General features: G+C 36.4%; 2 protein-coding genes across 2 annotated transcripts; one reads left to right on the top strand and one right to left on the bottom strand.

Moving 5' to 3' along the window:
- Positions 1-5,159: 5,159 nt before the first annotated feature.
- Positions 5,160-11,370, top strand: LOC132179935 (uncharacterized). Its single transcript, XM_059592755.1, has 13 exons — positions 5,160-5,977; positions 7,519-7,656; positions 7,911-7,992; positions 8,247-8,323; positions 8,612-8,718; positions 9,267-9,381; positions 9,495-9,611; positions 9,722-9,813; positions 10,119-10,185; positions 10,275-10,353; positions 10,461-10,552; positions 10,791-10,934; positions 11,022-11,370. The coding sequence occupies exons 1-13, from the start codon at positions 5,741-5,743 to the stop codon at positions 11,049-11,051; spliced, it is 1,377 nt and encodes a 458-aa protein (XP_059448738.1). The 5' UTR covers positions 5,160-5,740; the 3' UTR covers positions 11,052-11,370.
- Positions 11,371-11,565: 195 nt separating this feature from the next.
- On the bottom strand, positions 11,566-13,107 carry LOC132179876 (UPF0481 protein At3g47200-like). The gene is made up of 2 exons (XM_059592666.1): positions 12,452-13,107; positions 11,566-12,357 (listed from the first exon to the last, which is right to left on the bottom strand). Exons 1-2 carry the CDS (start codon positions 13,016-13,018, stop codon positions 11,818-11,820), a joined length of 1,107 nt encoding a protein of 368 aa, XP_059448649.1. The 5' UTR covers positions 13,019-13,107; the 3' UTR covers positions 11,566-11,817.
- Between the last annotated feature and the right edge of the window lie 1,767 nt (positions 13,108-14,874).

The raw sequence follows: 14,874 nt of genomic DNA on the forward strand, positions 1-14,874 counted from the left end.
GTGCATGCAGATATCTAACCCTTGAAGGTCTTAATAACGAAAATATAAGATGAAACAAGTTTGAAAATATTAAACTCGTCGTCCCAAGTACACATTTACAATTAGAAGCATAAGAGTATATCTTTAAGGCACATTGTTTTTTTACAAGAGCTGGATTCAGTTGATCATCATTTACATTGTTGTTTTGGAACTAATCATACATCTCCACTCGTCTTTGGTGTGAACCTCGTGTATAATCGTATTTATCATTCAAGTTAAGCTTCCTTCCCATTTATTTCAAGGCAATTTGTTCTATTTATCATTCGGTTAATATTCTACGTTGCTTTTTTTTTTTTCTTTTTTTTTTTAGCTTGGCCAATACTTTGATTGCCTTGGAATGGGTACCAATAGGAGTGGTTTAAGTAGAGGTTCTCTGTCTTTGATATACTATTATTGTTTTGTTAGGTTTCAAATAGGTCCATATGTCACTTCAACAATTTTTTGTGCCACAGTGAACACGCCATGCACATAGTGTAAGTACCATGTCAACAAATTTACCATGTCAGTTAAGTTCCCTGTCATCCACGCGGTAAAAAGAAGAAAAAAAATCCCACCTACAATATGTGAAACAACAAAAGAGATGCGTTGAGGATCCTACTCCTACCCCGTGGTGTCTGCTTGAGTTCATCTCTGCTGCAGCGTCTCTCAGATCCATATTCACTGTAAAGAATATTGGACATCCAAAGAGAGAGGAGGCGAATATGGATCTGAGCGAGGAATTCTTGAGGGAATGGATCATGAAATGGGAAAGAGTGGAGCAAAGGTGGGGTTTAGTTAGTTGAGTGGATTTTCAAGATTATTTGAGACATTGAGCTAGAATCGAGATTGAGTTAGCTCAAGTGGCAACGATAGTTGATGGGTATGTTGGGGGCAAAAGATCTTGGGAGTTGAAATACAGAGAAAGTGGGGTATGAAATAGAAATGAGAATCAAATTTGAGTGTGGGATTTGGTTGAGAAATGCGAATTTCATGGTTGTTAGTCTAGTACAGATTGAACTAAAACAAAGATTAAGGACTAGCTCAAGTAGGAGCGAGATTTAAAAGGTATGTGAGAAAGAACACATTGAAGAGGATTTGTGATGTAGACCAAGAGGCAAACAAGAAGACTGGACACGAGATTCTCAATCGATTGATGGGCAATTCTCAATTGACTGAGAACGCATCATGATATTTGGTATCAATTCCCAAGGGCTTGGGTCATTGCCTTGGCCTTAATTTGATTGACCAAGGTGATGCATCAAGTCCTAGTTGTATAACTCGAGATGCTCGGTCGATGACTCAGTCTATGCCCGATCAACCAAAGATGGTTCGTTAGGGTTTTAGGGTTTTGTTGTATTAACTTGCAGCTTGATTGATCGAGTGCGTCAAGATGTTTTAGTCTTTTGAATTTTTAGGGTTGTGTCCCTATTTTCTATTTAGGCCTAATAAGGACGGTTTGGCTCACATGTTGTTTATTCTCAATTTTCGGTAAGAAACTCACTAAAGGTGAATTTTCTTCTATTTTTCATCAAAAGCTTGAAGGAGGAAACCAAGTTAGTATGAGTACCCAAGGTTTTGTTTCCTACCATTGCTTGTAGAGGACCGCATGGAGGAGGAAACCAACAAGCAAGTATTGGTGAATTGTACGAACACGAGGAGACAACACGTGATGAGTAGCTGACATGGTGTTTGCAACGATTGGATGAGCAATTTGAGCGGTTTGAAAACCAAATTATAGCATTAATCAAACAATTTGCCGCCATGGGTGGTGTGAATAGGCGTTGCCATCAACCAAATCCACGTTTTATGGAGGAGAAAAAAGACGAGTTTAGTGTCAAGGATGAGCCCATTAATGCGTTCACAGAGTATGGAGTGACTATTGGAAGAATTGTGACTTTGTGAAGAAAATGGACAATTGGGCTGCAAATAGAATTGAAAAGTTTAACATGGAGGATGTTACTTCATGAGCCTTTTTTGAATGATTGACTTGAAAGCCTGATGGAGGACCAGCTCAAGTGGGTGTGGGAGCTAAAAGGGGAAGGGATAGACTGAAGCAAACGTTGTGGGTAGGGGTAGGATCTTCAACGCCGCTCTGTTTTTTTCTTTCACTCAGTGTTGGCGGGGTGTTTTACTTTTTTTTTTTAAAAAAAAATATATATATATATATATATGTGCGTGTGTGTGTGTGTGGATGACGGGGCACTTGACTGATGTGACAAATTTGTTGAAGTGGCATTGACACTGAGCAGTGTGAGCATGGTGTATCAAATGTGGCATATGGAAAATCATTAATTTTGAAGATAAAAATGACATAGAGATTTATTTAAACCATGAGAAAACCTAATGACTTGATTGTCCAAATTGGAAACACAGTGTAAATTGAAATCGAAGGAAAACGTAGAAGCTAAATATAATTTTTTTCTTTTCTTTTAAGGTTCAATTACCTTTTTAGTACATGTGGTTTAACGATACATCAAACAGACTCATCGGTTAAAAAAGGTATTGCAAATAATACTTGTGGACATTTGATAAATGTAGTTGGTATTTTTGTCCAATTTGACAAGTGTCTCGTATGTTTCATTAATATGATTTTTTTTTTTTTAAGAAGAAAAAAAATAAAATAAAATTAGTGGATGGTTTTGGCTACCCCTGGCCAGCCATAGGCAATCTAGACATTTGTGCTTCTCTGGATTTGTTCTTTCCTTATAATCTTGAGAAGCTCAGGATCGGAATGGCATCTAAGATCTGGAACCAAACTGCAAACTCTAACCCATTTACAACCTCCACTACAGCCGCTAGATTCATCCAGTGATATATGTGAATGTCATCAAAGACAGAAAGTTACTTGAATTTCTAAGCCTTGCTGGTGCATTATGGACTGGATTTCACAATATTAATTAGTATTAATTCAATTGTACGTGTCTTGCTGATGTCATGTTTTGTTTCTTCTCTGATTGTAACGGAGAGTGACTGGAAATTTAATTTCTCACAACTATTTCAGGTTGGAACTGAGTCCGATTCCAAAAGATCTTCTTGCCCAAGCCAGTTGAAAAGGTAATAATATTTTCTAAAGAAATTGTGACATATACGTGCACAATTCTCATTTGCTTGTGTAATTGCAGAAGAGTTGTGCCTAAACATATATAGAGTTACATAGAAGAGACTTAGAAGAATTTTCAGGCATCAGTTAGGAGGAAGCTTAAAACAAGTCCACAATGTGAGAGAGGACATAGATCCGTAGAAAATGAATTTTGTCTTCTTAACATTAAACCCGCCCCTCCGCATATATTTGCTCGTTCGTTCTGGTTGTCAATCTGCAGAAGTTGATTGCATGGAGGTGGAGTAGAGTGTTGCCTATTTTCCTATGACAGCTTGAGCACTAGTTGGTCGTCAGCGATGGCATCATTTGAACATTTACTCCACTCTTCTGTTGTTAATATTGTGGCGTTGGTCGTCAGCGATGTGTCATCCTGTTGTTAATATTGTGGCGTGGTCTGTTTTAGGTGGTGGCATGGCATGCATATTAATTTATTAAACACGCTAAATAATCAATTTCCCTTGTTGCTTTGCTGAAAAGACACTTCACAATGTATAATATCCATTTCTATTGCCATTGCATTTGCGGGGAAATTTGAAAGAACAAATAGTGCTATATATATATATATATATTCTATGGTGGAGCTTATGAAAGCAGCGGCTTTTTTTTTTTTTTTTAATAATTTTTATTTTATTATTATTATTTTCCACTTTAACTAACCTGGTCTTAAGTCTTAACCGCAACATGATGGTCATTGGTCACTCGATTCATGCTGCTGCTACTACATAATTTGGACCACTATTTCTACCAAATTATCAATCCATTTTTTAACAAAGGCCTGATAGTGAGATCACCTGCTCCCTCTTATACATGTTGGGTGACCTTTCGACATGTAAACCTAATTCACTAGGATTCTTTAATTTTGTCTACGCATGTACGAGTGCCAAGGAACTGCAGCCTTGATAACAACATTAGCATTTAATATGTGGATCCTTTTGAAAGTGTAGCAGGGCAACTTCTCATTACGATATATATATTTGAGACATTATATCAAAAAATTTCATAATTTTTTGCTTTCTGTTTGTGGCAAGAATGATTGATGATGTTTAGTATATTGTTATACGACTATTATACAATTTGATGGTGTGGTAATAAAAATCAACATTTTCATCCATACTTTTTTTTTTTTTTTTTTATAAAAAAATTTTGAATGACTCATTTTTATTGTTACATCACAAAAAAAAAAAAAAAAAAAAAGTCATAATTTCCATTCACCCTCGTTTTACTTTTCTTCTTTTTGCGAATAAAGTATCCATAGGGAGCTCTCATGTTGGATAAGTTTAACTACCATTCTTTGTAACATAATTGTGTGGAATACTTCCCAAAAGTGTAATCAATAGCAACAATTGTATTCATGAGTGATAAAATGGTTAAGAGTGTATAATTGATAAATTATTCATTAATTAATTGCATTAATAAATCAAATATTTTTAGTTGTTTATTTCACAAATTATGAACTGCTACATTAAATTAAAAATAAATTCATAATTCTTCATCCAATATATATATATATATATATATATATATATATATACACATTGGTGTAATGAAATCCCAAGGAATAGGTGATTGACATAAATCCAACAAGATTAGTAGTTTATGTGTACACGAAGAAGGGAATATGAAAGATTTGGTCCGATCAGTTTGATAATATATTACGTGATTTGCGCTGTTTCCTTGTGATACGGGGGCTCTATTACAGATTTATTAGGAATGTAACAGCAGTTGTATTAATCCATTAGTATGGAAAGATATTTTTTCTTTCAGATGTTTAACAGTTTAAGTTTAAATAAGAAGGTGATAGATAGATAGATAGATAGGAGGATATTTATTGAAGTCGATCTGTGACGTGGAGGTACGAGTACCACTGTGGCCATCCCATCCCACGACAGATATTTATTCTATGCTGAAATGGCAAATAAGGAAGGAAGATGGATTGGAGAATAATGCTTATTCATTTACTTTTTTAATGAGTGAGTGAGTTTTATCTCCTCTTCTGACTGAAAAAGAAGAGGAGATAAAACTCACTCACTCATTAAAAAAGTTTCTCCTTTCCGATCTATATTTATTCTTTTCCTATAAATATGCCAAGACGATAAATGGGTTAGCGACTTATTAGCGGCAAAGAAGAAGAGGAGGGAAGTAGAAGGGCGAAAAAAGGAAAAAAGAAAACCAAAGGGAAGGAGTACTGGTCTCTCGGGGGCGAAAAAGGGGCGCATCCAAAGTTAGGAAGAGCCGAAGGGAGCTCATCTCCTTTCCGCAAATTCACATTTTAACCAAAAAGTAAAAGAAAAGAAGATTGATGCAAAATCCTCCTTGCCCCCGCTCCAAACGTCATTTCAAGGGGAGGGTAACGGAAAGGGAAAGGTAATCCCATCATCTTCATTAGGGGAACATAATAATGCCATTCTCTCTCAGGTTTTATCTTGCATCTCCCTGATCTTGCTCTCAGTAGAGGGGAAGGACGAGGATTTCAGTTCTATATACATATTATATATATGATTGTAAGAGGTTTATGGAGGGTGTCGATGGGAATTAGTTGGTGGGGCTGCGTTTTGCATTTGATATTTGAGTGAACGCAGGTCTGTCTCGAGAGATAATTAAATCTATAGAATAGAGAGAATAATGTACGAGCCTATTAGAGGACGCGATGATCCTGAGTTACAGAACAAGTGTGCAGTGCACTCCTCGGCTATTGAGGAGGATGAAGATGATGTTGAAATGGCCGTTCATGCAAGATCCAGGCTCGCCATTCCTAATGCCGCTGGTGGCTTCAATAAGATTCAAGAGGAAAGTTCCAAGCAAAAGCAACAACAACAACGTCTTGTCTCACTGGACGTTTTTCGCGGCATCACTGTGGCGGTAATTTTTCCCACCCGGCTTGTTTCTCTTATTCTTCTTCATTGTTTTTGTTTTTTAAAGTTTATATGCATATCTGCATTCGATCAAAATTGGAATTACTCTACACGGCCAGAGGGGATAGAGAGCAGACGACGTCGTCTTTCTCTGTCTTCAAATCTCAACAGTCAAAGTGGAAGGCTTTGTCTTATATTTTAATTAGGGACTAGTAGTCATTTATTATTTGAAATACATGAAAAACTATATTCTCTGCTCCCATTCATTCGGATAATCCCGTTGACGTTTTGGAAACGGAAAATTAACAGTTCCTTCACTCTTCCATTTGTTTTCATTTTTTCCCATGCCATCCCATCCCATCCCATCCCACATAAAGAAACAGAATTATAAATGGTATTTCTTTCATTTTCGTCTTTGTAATAGGAAAACCAGTAAAGTATTACACCGGCCGATGCTATTACTAAACCATCACTCGTTCGCATGATAAATAAATCCATGAGATCTTTGCAAAAATTACGTAACTCTATCCATCTCTTCATGATAAATAAACAACCTTTTCCTGAAATGGTCGCCTTGTGATCCTCATTGTTTGAGTTTATTTGCTGGTCTATACTTTTTATCTATCTGATATATATTTATTATGGTAAACGGTCATCGATGCAGAAGATTATGAAAGGGCATAATTATTTATACTTTTTTTCTGTAAAGAAAAGAAAAAAAGCGCAGGCACTATGAAAAGGGAAAAATTGAAGTCTTTTCCAAGTGCAAAGACGGTAGTCATGTTGAAAGAGAATGAGATTCTGATGCTAAAGACTGGATTAGGGAAGTCAACTCTATCTTCCTTTGTAACGCTCTACGCGAAAGAAATCCACAGTCACAATCTTAGTACAGAACTATACGAAAGGTTGATGCATAGTAGAAAACAGCTCAGATTTTACTATGTAAATACCGTTGAGGCACTGAATATTGGGAAAGAAAATAGGGGAATCAATGTTGGGCTATACTTTCGGTGCCATCTATCATCCTATAGGAATTGTTCTGGGGGAACTGCAGGAATTGTGTGTGCCGACTTTTAGTTTGCACTTATATGAACAAAAGTGAAAAACTTGGGGCTTGGATTGGTTAAAATCATAAATTGCTTAATCATTTGGTTTATGACAATCTTCAGTAGTGCTATATGAACTTATACTAAAAGTGGAAATATGGGAGTTTGTTTGGCATGATATTTGTATGCACTGTATGCCTGAACTGCATTATGTGAAGATTGAATGCACACAAGTCCTGAACTGCATTACTTGTAGATTGAGTGGGGGAAAGTCATGTTTTTACTAGGATTATGATGTCACTTGATTAATGCAAGGCGTATGCCCTGTTTTTCACTGACAAGGATCTACTCTCTACGTTTATGTTAATTGTTAAGTAATTCTTTTTTCTTTTTTTTTCTTTTTTTCTTTTTTCTTTTCTTTTATTTTTTCTTTTCTGCCTATACTCTCTGCATATAGGCTAAATGTCATCTCTTTACAAAAAATTGTTTCTTCTCAATGCAGCTAATGATACTCGTGGATGATGCTGGTGGAATCCTGCCTGCTATTAATCATTCACCTTGGAATGGTTTAACCCTTGCAGATTTTGTCATGCCATTTTTCCTCTTTATTGTTGGTATTTCACTTGCACTTACCTACAAGGTACTTCTTGCTCTGCAAACGTTTTGCTCTTATTTTTGGCATCCAAGTAGTTGTCCCCGTAATATCCAATAAGGTCAATATGAACTGTTACTTTCATTCCTGTTCTCATTATAATTTTTTTTTTTTTGTTCAAGGCAGAAAAGAAAGTTATTTAGATCTTCATGAGATATTTTAGAAGTCTATTATCTTATTACACGGATGCTAGTTCTACTACTGTTTATCTCTGAGCCTAAGAAAAGTATTTTCCTCTACAGAAATTGTCATGCAGAGCTGTTGCAACCAGAAAAGCAATATTACGGGCTTTGAAGCTTTTAACATTAGGCATTTTCCTTCAAGGTCCTTTACTAGATCTTTAGCTTTTAGACCATAGTTTATAAGCCTTCTCAATGGCAGAATTCATCCATGTTGTTTCAGTTACCATGATGATGAAAGCAAACTGCTTCAGTAGTTGTAACAGTGTGTATTAACAATAACAATATTGAAGTTTGAAACAAAAAGCTATGTTATGCTCAATAATCTTGTGGGAAGTTTCATCAGAAGTGAATACTTAAATGGTTTCTGTACTAATGTGTATTGTCTCTCCTGTCCAGGTGGCTTTATCCATCGCATAAACGATTTAACTTATGGAGTGGATATAAAATATATGAGATGGATGGGTATACTACAGGTATATTTTCTAGTTTTCTCATGTTGAAATGTTTATTGTGCCAACCATAAGCAAGAAGTGGAGTTAGAGTGGGCTATAGTTTATTGCAACATATAACAGATGAAACGTGATAGCATATCTTAGTGCTTAATGTGATTTAATGTCTTCCCACAAAAGGCAACGCTTTGCCTGGCTCAAGAACTGTGCAAGATTTAATAAATCAATTTTTTGGATTGCCAATGAACATGCAGTGCATTCATCATCTCTAAAATAACACACCTTTTTTCCTTCTCCCTCTTTGACTCGCAGAGAATTGCAATAGCATATCTGCTGGCAGCATTGTCTGAGATTTGGCTGAAGGGTGATAATAATGTTAATTCAGGATCGTCTCTGCTCAGGAAGTATCGATTCCAGTGGTAAGTTTTATTCATTATGCTGTTCTGCTTATTAAATTCTTTCAGCTACAGACTTCTGGATTTCTGGATTTGAATTATGATACCTATTACTCTGTAGAGCCAGGTGAATTTAATATATAGTAATAAGGGAAATTTGGGACCATGTCTGGATTTTTTTGTTAATTCAAATAAACATCATGATATTTTTTATTTGTTGTGCAAGTAACTGAGAAGACAAATAGCTGACAAAGGAAGGCATAAAATAAGAATAGGAAAAGAAAAACAAAAGAAACTCTTGCGAGGAAAAAATTTGAGTACAACTAAGTTGCCCTTAATTTTGGAAGCTGAAATTGGTCATGATATGTTCATATATGGGGGTCATTACTGATATTCTGGAAATGAGGTGATTGCAAAGCCCCTTGATCACATTTAAATGCCAATGTTGCATTGCTTCCCCTATTTCAGATGTTGGCTTTTCTGTTTCTGTATATTGGTTTCATATGCACTGTCATAGTATTGTGTTAATTTGTTGTCTTTGACGTACACTACTCTCTCTCTCTCTCTAACAGGGCTTTGGCTTTGATGCTTACCACTCTATATCTTTCACTGTTATATGGCTTGTATGTGCCTGATTGGGACTTTCAGATTCCAATTGGAACTTCCTCTGCACCAAAATTGTTTACAGTGAGCTATAATCTTTTCTTCCCATCTTTCTAATTTATTTATATAACATTTAAGACTTCCGAGGTATGATTTTGCTTATGAAACTGGTGGCTGAATGGTTGTCTCTTTGGAAGGTCAAATGTGGAGTCCGTGGTGACACTGGTCCAGCTTGTAATGCTGTTGGAATGATTGACCGTAAGATATTGGGTATACAACATTTATATAAAAGACCAGTCTATGCAAGAACACAGGTATCCTGTTTTTAGAGTTACTTTCATTTGCCTTTTTTCTTTTTTTTTTCTTTTTTTTTGCAGTTTTTCCCTAATAAATTCATGTTTCCTTGTTTTTTTTTTGTTCACAGCAATGCAGTATTAACTCCCCAGACTATGGCCCATTACCTTCCGATGCTCCATCATGGTGTCAAGCCCCTTTTGATCCTGAAGGACTTTTAAGGTTCGTTCACAACTATTCCCTGTTGTCCACAAGGTCATTCTTCAACAACTATCATGCTATGCATTAGAGAAAAGTTGGTCGATTATATGGACAATTCGCTTGGTTTTTAAATGACAAAGGAGCCAATGCTACTTGGGCCATTGAATTATCTTATGTCTTGTTAATGGCGTCGTCGACTGAATCCTATCATCTCACAATCCTTAAGGAAGAGACATGGATAGTATAAATTATGGTTAAACTTGATTGTCTTTTGTGTTTCAACTTTGTGCTTTTGGAGTGACCACCCTCTTACTTTGTGTTTGTAGTTCAGTGATGGCCATTGTTACCTGCTTGGTTGGTTTGCATTATGGGCACATTATTGTCCATTATAAGGTGATAAATATTCATGTCAGATCATGTTTTCCTTTTCTCACTGAAGGTTTATCTTTGTGTCACAAATTCTTATCCACACCCACATTCAGGATCACAGAGATAGGATCCTTCACTGGATGATTACAACCTCTTGTCTCATTATCTTGGGCCTTGCCTTGGATTCCTGTGGTAAGTAGTCTGTGTACACTTCCTAAAAAATGAATATTTTGTAGCGGTTAGTAGTTGCACTGCTTGCAGTATATTCCATCATTAATCAATCTGCATCATTGTTGCAGGGATGCATTTAAACAAGGTTCTTTACACATTCAGCTACACGTGTTTCACTGCTGGTGTTGCTGGCATTCTTTTTGCTGGAATTTACTTGACGGTAGGATGTTTAGTCATCTTATGTGATCAATCTCATTTAACAAAGTTGTTTTACTTGGCACATTTGCTTATCATTGTCGGCATGGATGTTTATTTTAACTATTACTAATATGACTGATTCCATTTTAATATTTTTTTCCACTCTCTAATCAAGAACAGAAGAGTGTAATTTGTTGATTTTGGTTGGTTCATGTTTTCTTCATCTTCTAGTTGATAATCACGGGGTTTTCGATCCTCAGGTTGATGTGTGTGGATATAGGCGCCCTACTGTGGTAATGGAGTGGATGGGGGTGCATGCGCTGATGATTTATATCCTTGCAGCCTGCAACGTCGTGCCCATTGTCCTCCTGGGATTCTATTGGAGGGAGCCTCAGAATAATTTTGTAATCTACTCTACTCCTCCTGTTGGATGTTACTTGCACGCTCATTTAGTTGTGATCTGACAACCTTTTTCGTCTCTGGCAGCTCAGGTTAATTGGAGTTGGAACATAAAAGCGTAGCATTAAAGTTTTAGCGGGTTACACTTTCCCCGCAGCTATGCTGTCTGTGTCGAGGAAGTGGGGCCGGACTGCTGAACTACGTCTCGTTTATTTTGGGTAGTTGCAGTTGGCGCTGAGAGAATTTTGGAGTTGGGTCTTTGAAATTGGAGGCAAACTCTCTCTTTCTTTGATGAATACACACTCTCCAATGGAGCTTCTGTATAAATATGTAGGCAGAACCTCGAAACAAGATATAACTTTGTCTGAAGTTTCGTCATAAGATAGATGCCTTGATCTTTATGATGATAATTCTCAGTATATATGATGCTACTTTTTAAATTTGATGGTAATCAAATAAGAATGGTTTTTTTTATTCAAAAAAAAAAAAAAAAAGTATGCATGCCTTTCATCAGAGAGCTTAATTAGGAAACATGTAATACATTTTATTCAAATGAAATAAAGGAAGAGAAGATCATCAAACAACCCAATTGTCAAAACCCACAGCTGAAAATTTAAATGATTGAAAAATGAGCAATAAAATCAAATATCCAAAAGACATTTGGTTGGGATGTCAATGGTGAGGAGAGGATGAAGGAGATTCATGATAGTGAGGATATATGGTGTATATGGTCTGAGCTATAGTGAGGGCGAAGAGGAAGATTGCAGCAATAAAGGAGGGAATAGCCCATGGATTTCTGAAATAGGTATGAATGAGATTGGCACGCCACTGGTTGGAGGGCTTCTTGCAGTAGTCACTGACTCTTTTATGCACCACATAGAGGCTACTCTATGGGTCGAGAGTTATATCCTTGGAGAGTGAGTTGAAGAGTTTGGCAACGGCTTTGTCACTACCGATGGCATTCTGTATGATCCTGCTCGAGTGTAGAAGGGCAACGTCATTGGTATTGTCAATGATGTTCTCCATGAAAAATATATAGGACGTAATCTCGTTGCCTGCCCCTACATGGAAACGCTCAAAGGCTATAAGGTTCAAGAACATTGACTCCGTGGCATCATCCACAACGATGACTGGGAGCCTAAGGACCCCGCCAGTGAAGGAGATGTCTTTGAGGCTCCCACTTGTGCTTTTCTTGAACCTGATTCCGGCTTCATAAAGCTCTGCAGCAGATCGAATGATCTCGTCACCACCAATTGCGTGGTTTACTCCGGCCGACTTCCTTTGACGTGATTTTTGCCTGTGGTTTTCCCGAAGCAGGCTCTTCCTATGCAGATCCAATACGTGCAAGCATTTACCCATCTTTGAAATGCGAGTGTTGGGTGAGAGGGAGCAGAACTGGACTATGAGATTGTTGACAAACTCTTTATCCTGTGATATAGTTAAAATTCAGTTAAAATTCAAAACGAGAACCAATGATTTGGTTATGTGGGCAGAAAAAACAAACAAACAAAAGGAATTTCACCTTCGCCTCATTGTTCTCGACATGAACCAGCCGGTCAAGAACCAGCATTGGCAGCTGATTTTCAAGCATCAGCATGTCACGCTTGATATATGGCATGAGATAGAGCTTCCCATGATTGCTGAATATTGGATCAGTGGGAGCATAGTCATCCAAAACACTAGTCGAGGTACGCAGGATTTCAAGCATAAAACAGCCGTCCAGAATCATTAGTTGCAGGAATCTGGGAGTGTCATATTTCCACACCGGATCAAGCGGCTCATACGAGTCTTTCAACTCTTGCACCACTTGGGCTAAAGCGTTGATGAACAATTCAAGAGGTTTTCTGCATCTCTTTAGGAAATGGAGGAGTGCTCGGTGCTTGTGCTCCTCCATCTGGTTTAAATGCTTTTTCCCAAGATGGTAAGGCCCGAAGGAGACTGCCTGAGGTATGTACTCCTTTGTGTTTAGGTCTGTGACGCGTGCCGGTACTTTGTAGATTGAACTCTTTTGCCACCGCTCCATTTCAGTTGAAGTATATATATCCGCCATGTTTTCGAGTTCATCATTAACTTGTATCATCCATTCCATTACTTTTCAGGAACGATCAAATGATCGATCCGCATGCGCATGCGCCTTCCCCTTTCTTTTCTTTTTCTTTTCCTTTTGTCCCACACTCATTCCCGTCATCTCTCCTTCCGCTTCCATTTATACATTTTCGAGGATCGGAAACAGATATCTCAAGCATCCAACTTTCAGCAATTAATTGATTCTCACGTCATAATAGATGCCCAAGATATAGAAACTGCTTAATTTGTTAACATTTGATTGATCGATGGCATCCCTAAAGCTGAACAGCCAATGGGGGCAAGAAGCTCAAAAGCCGTGCGGCATTCCTTTCTTGTAGTGTTTGTGATACTTTCCCTTTATATCTATCTTTTTTTTGTTTTTTTTTTTTTTTTGAATACTCTGTAAACACCACCACAATCTCATTAAACTATACCTTTTACCAATTTTTGCCAGCGAGCAAACTCGAGATCGACTCGTATAAGCTCTATTTGATTATTAAACGAGCTGTTTGTGAACACAACATGGAGCAGAAAGAGATCACGACAGAGAGAGAACCGAACCCAGTGAGTAATGTGTGAAAGAAGTTCTAGCCATTGGGAGCAAAAGAGTTACAATTTTGTCTTACCCATTAAGGTTTGATTGCAAAAATTATATTAATTTGTAAGACTTTGTTTAAGGTTGAGTTTTGGTTTGGATCTCCCGTTGTGAGTATCAACGAGTTTTGTTATTGAGTGATTTGCCCTGGGCCAAACTACTTGAGCTCGACACAATCTTAAACAAGCCGAGCCCGGACAAGGGAAGAATTGCAAAATGCAAAGCGTTTGATATTCCGATTTAAAAAACGCATAATTTAAAATTAAAAACGAAATTCACAAAATTTCTATAAGCAGGCTAAAGATGCTTATTTGAAAATGCACGAATTTAAAGCAAATTAACGATTTCAAATAACAAATATTTGGCGCAATAATTACCAAATTTCCAAACATGAATGAATGAAATTCCAAGAATACTCACCTAAAATATGTTAAAAACCTATCTTCTTTATTATATGTTTGTTTGAAATCTGTCTCCACAAAAAAAAAAAAAAAAAAAAAAAAAAGCACATATAAAAACAAGTAATATGGCAAGATACCATTGCTTATGTAGAAAACTCAAAGTTAATGTCAAATTATAAGTCATACTTTTGTTTGCAAAAGTGTTAAAAATGAGGCTCATAGACAATGTTAGTTATTTTACTGCTATAAACAAATGTCCTTATTGATAATTTGTCCATGAAATTACAATTATATGCTAATATTATTCAAACTCCATTATAGAAAAAGTAATTTTTAACATGTTTTACCAAACGCAATTTAAAAAAATAACGATTTCAAAAACACAATTACAAAAATTGTACTTACTAAAATTGCAATCTCAAACAAATCCTAAGAATATATTTAAAATTGCATTAAGAAATAGAGTTTTAAACCTAAAAATAGCTTTGCAGTAATTTTCCCTTGCGTTTTAGTCATTATTATAGTAAAAAAGTCATAAATTACTTTTGGAGTTGTTTACGAAACAAACCAGACTTCAGTTTGGCATAATTTTTTGAGTACTAAAAACATTAACACTAAGGGAAAATTACAATTTACCCCCCCTAAAATTGACAGTGTTTTTTAATTTGAACACCAAAGTTTCAATTTTTGCAATCCACTCCCCAAAAGTTTCAAATTTTTCAATTTGACCAATTGTATTCAAAACTTCTCATATTACCCCTAATTTTTATTTTTTATTTTTTATAAAAAAAAAAAATTTTAAAAAAATTCGGGGTGGCTCTTTAGCCGGCAATATGGGAATTTTTGGATAATATAGGTCGAATTGAAAAAAATTGGAACTTT

This window comes from Corylus avellana, chromosome ca4 (assembly GCF_901000735.1).
Source record: "Corylus avellana chromosome ca4, CavTom2PMs-1.0".
NCBI classification, from domain to species: domain Eukaryota; kingdom Viridiplantae; phylum Streptophyta; class Magnoliopsida; order Fagales; family Betulaceae; genus Corylus; species Corylus avellana.

What these genes read in the sequence shown, in the direction of transcription:
- LOC132179935 (XM_059592755.1), top strand. Translation starts at nt 5,741, where the DNA reads ATGTACGAGCCTATTAGAGGACGCGATGATCCTGAGTTACAGAACAAG. An exon ending in ATTAGGCATTTTCCTTCAAG is followed by an intron (nt 7,993 to 8,246) that starts GTCCTTTACTAG and finishes TCTCCTGTCCAG; the next exon opens with GTGGCTTTATCCATCGCATA. An exon ending in GGGAGCCTCAGAATAATTTT is followed by an intron (nt 10,935 to 11,021) that starts GTAATCTACTCT and finishes CTGGCAGCTCAG; the next exon opens with GTTAATTGGAGTTGGAACAT.
- LOC132179876 (XM_059592666.1), bottom strand. Translation starts at nt 13,018, where the DNA reads ATGGAATGGATGATACAAGTTAATGATGAACTCGAAAACATGGCGGAT. An exon ending in TCGAGAACAATGAGGCGAAG is followed by an intron (nt 12,358 to 12,451) that starts GTGAAATTCCTT and finishes ACTATATCACAG; the next exon opens with GATAAAGAGTTTGTCAACAA.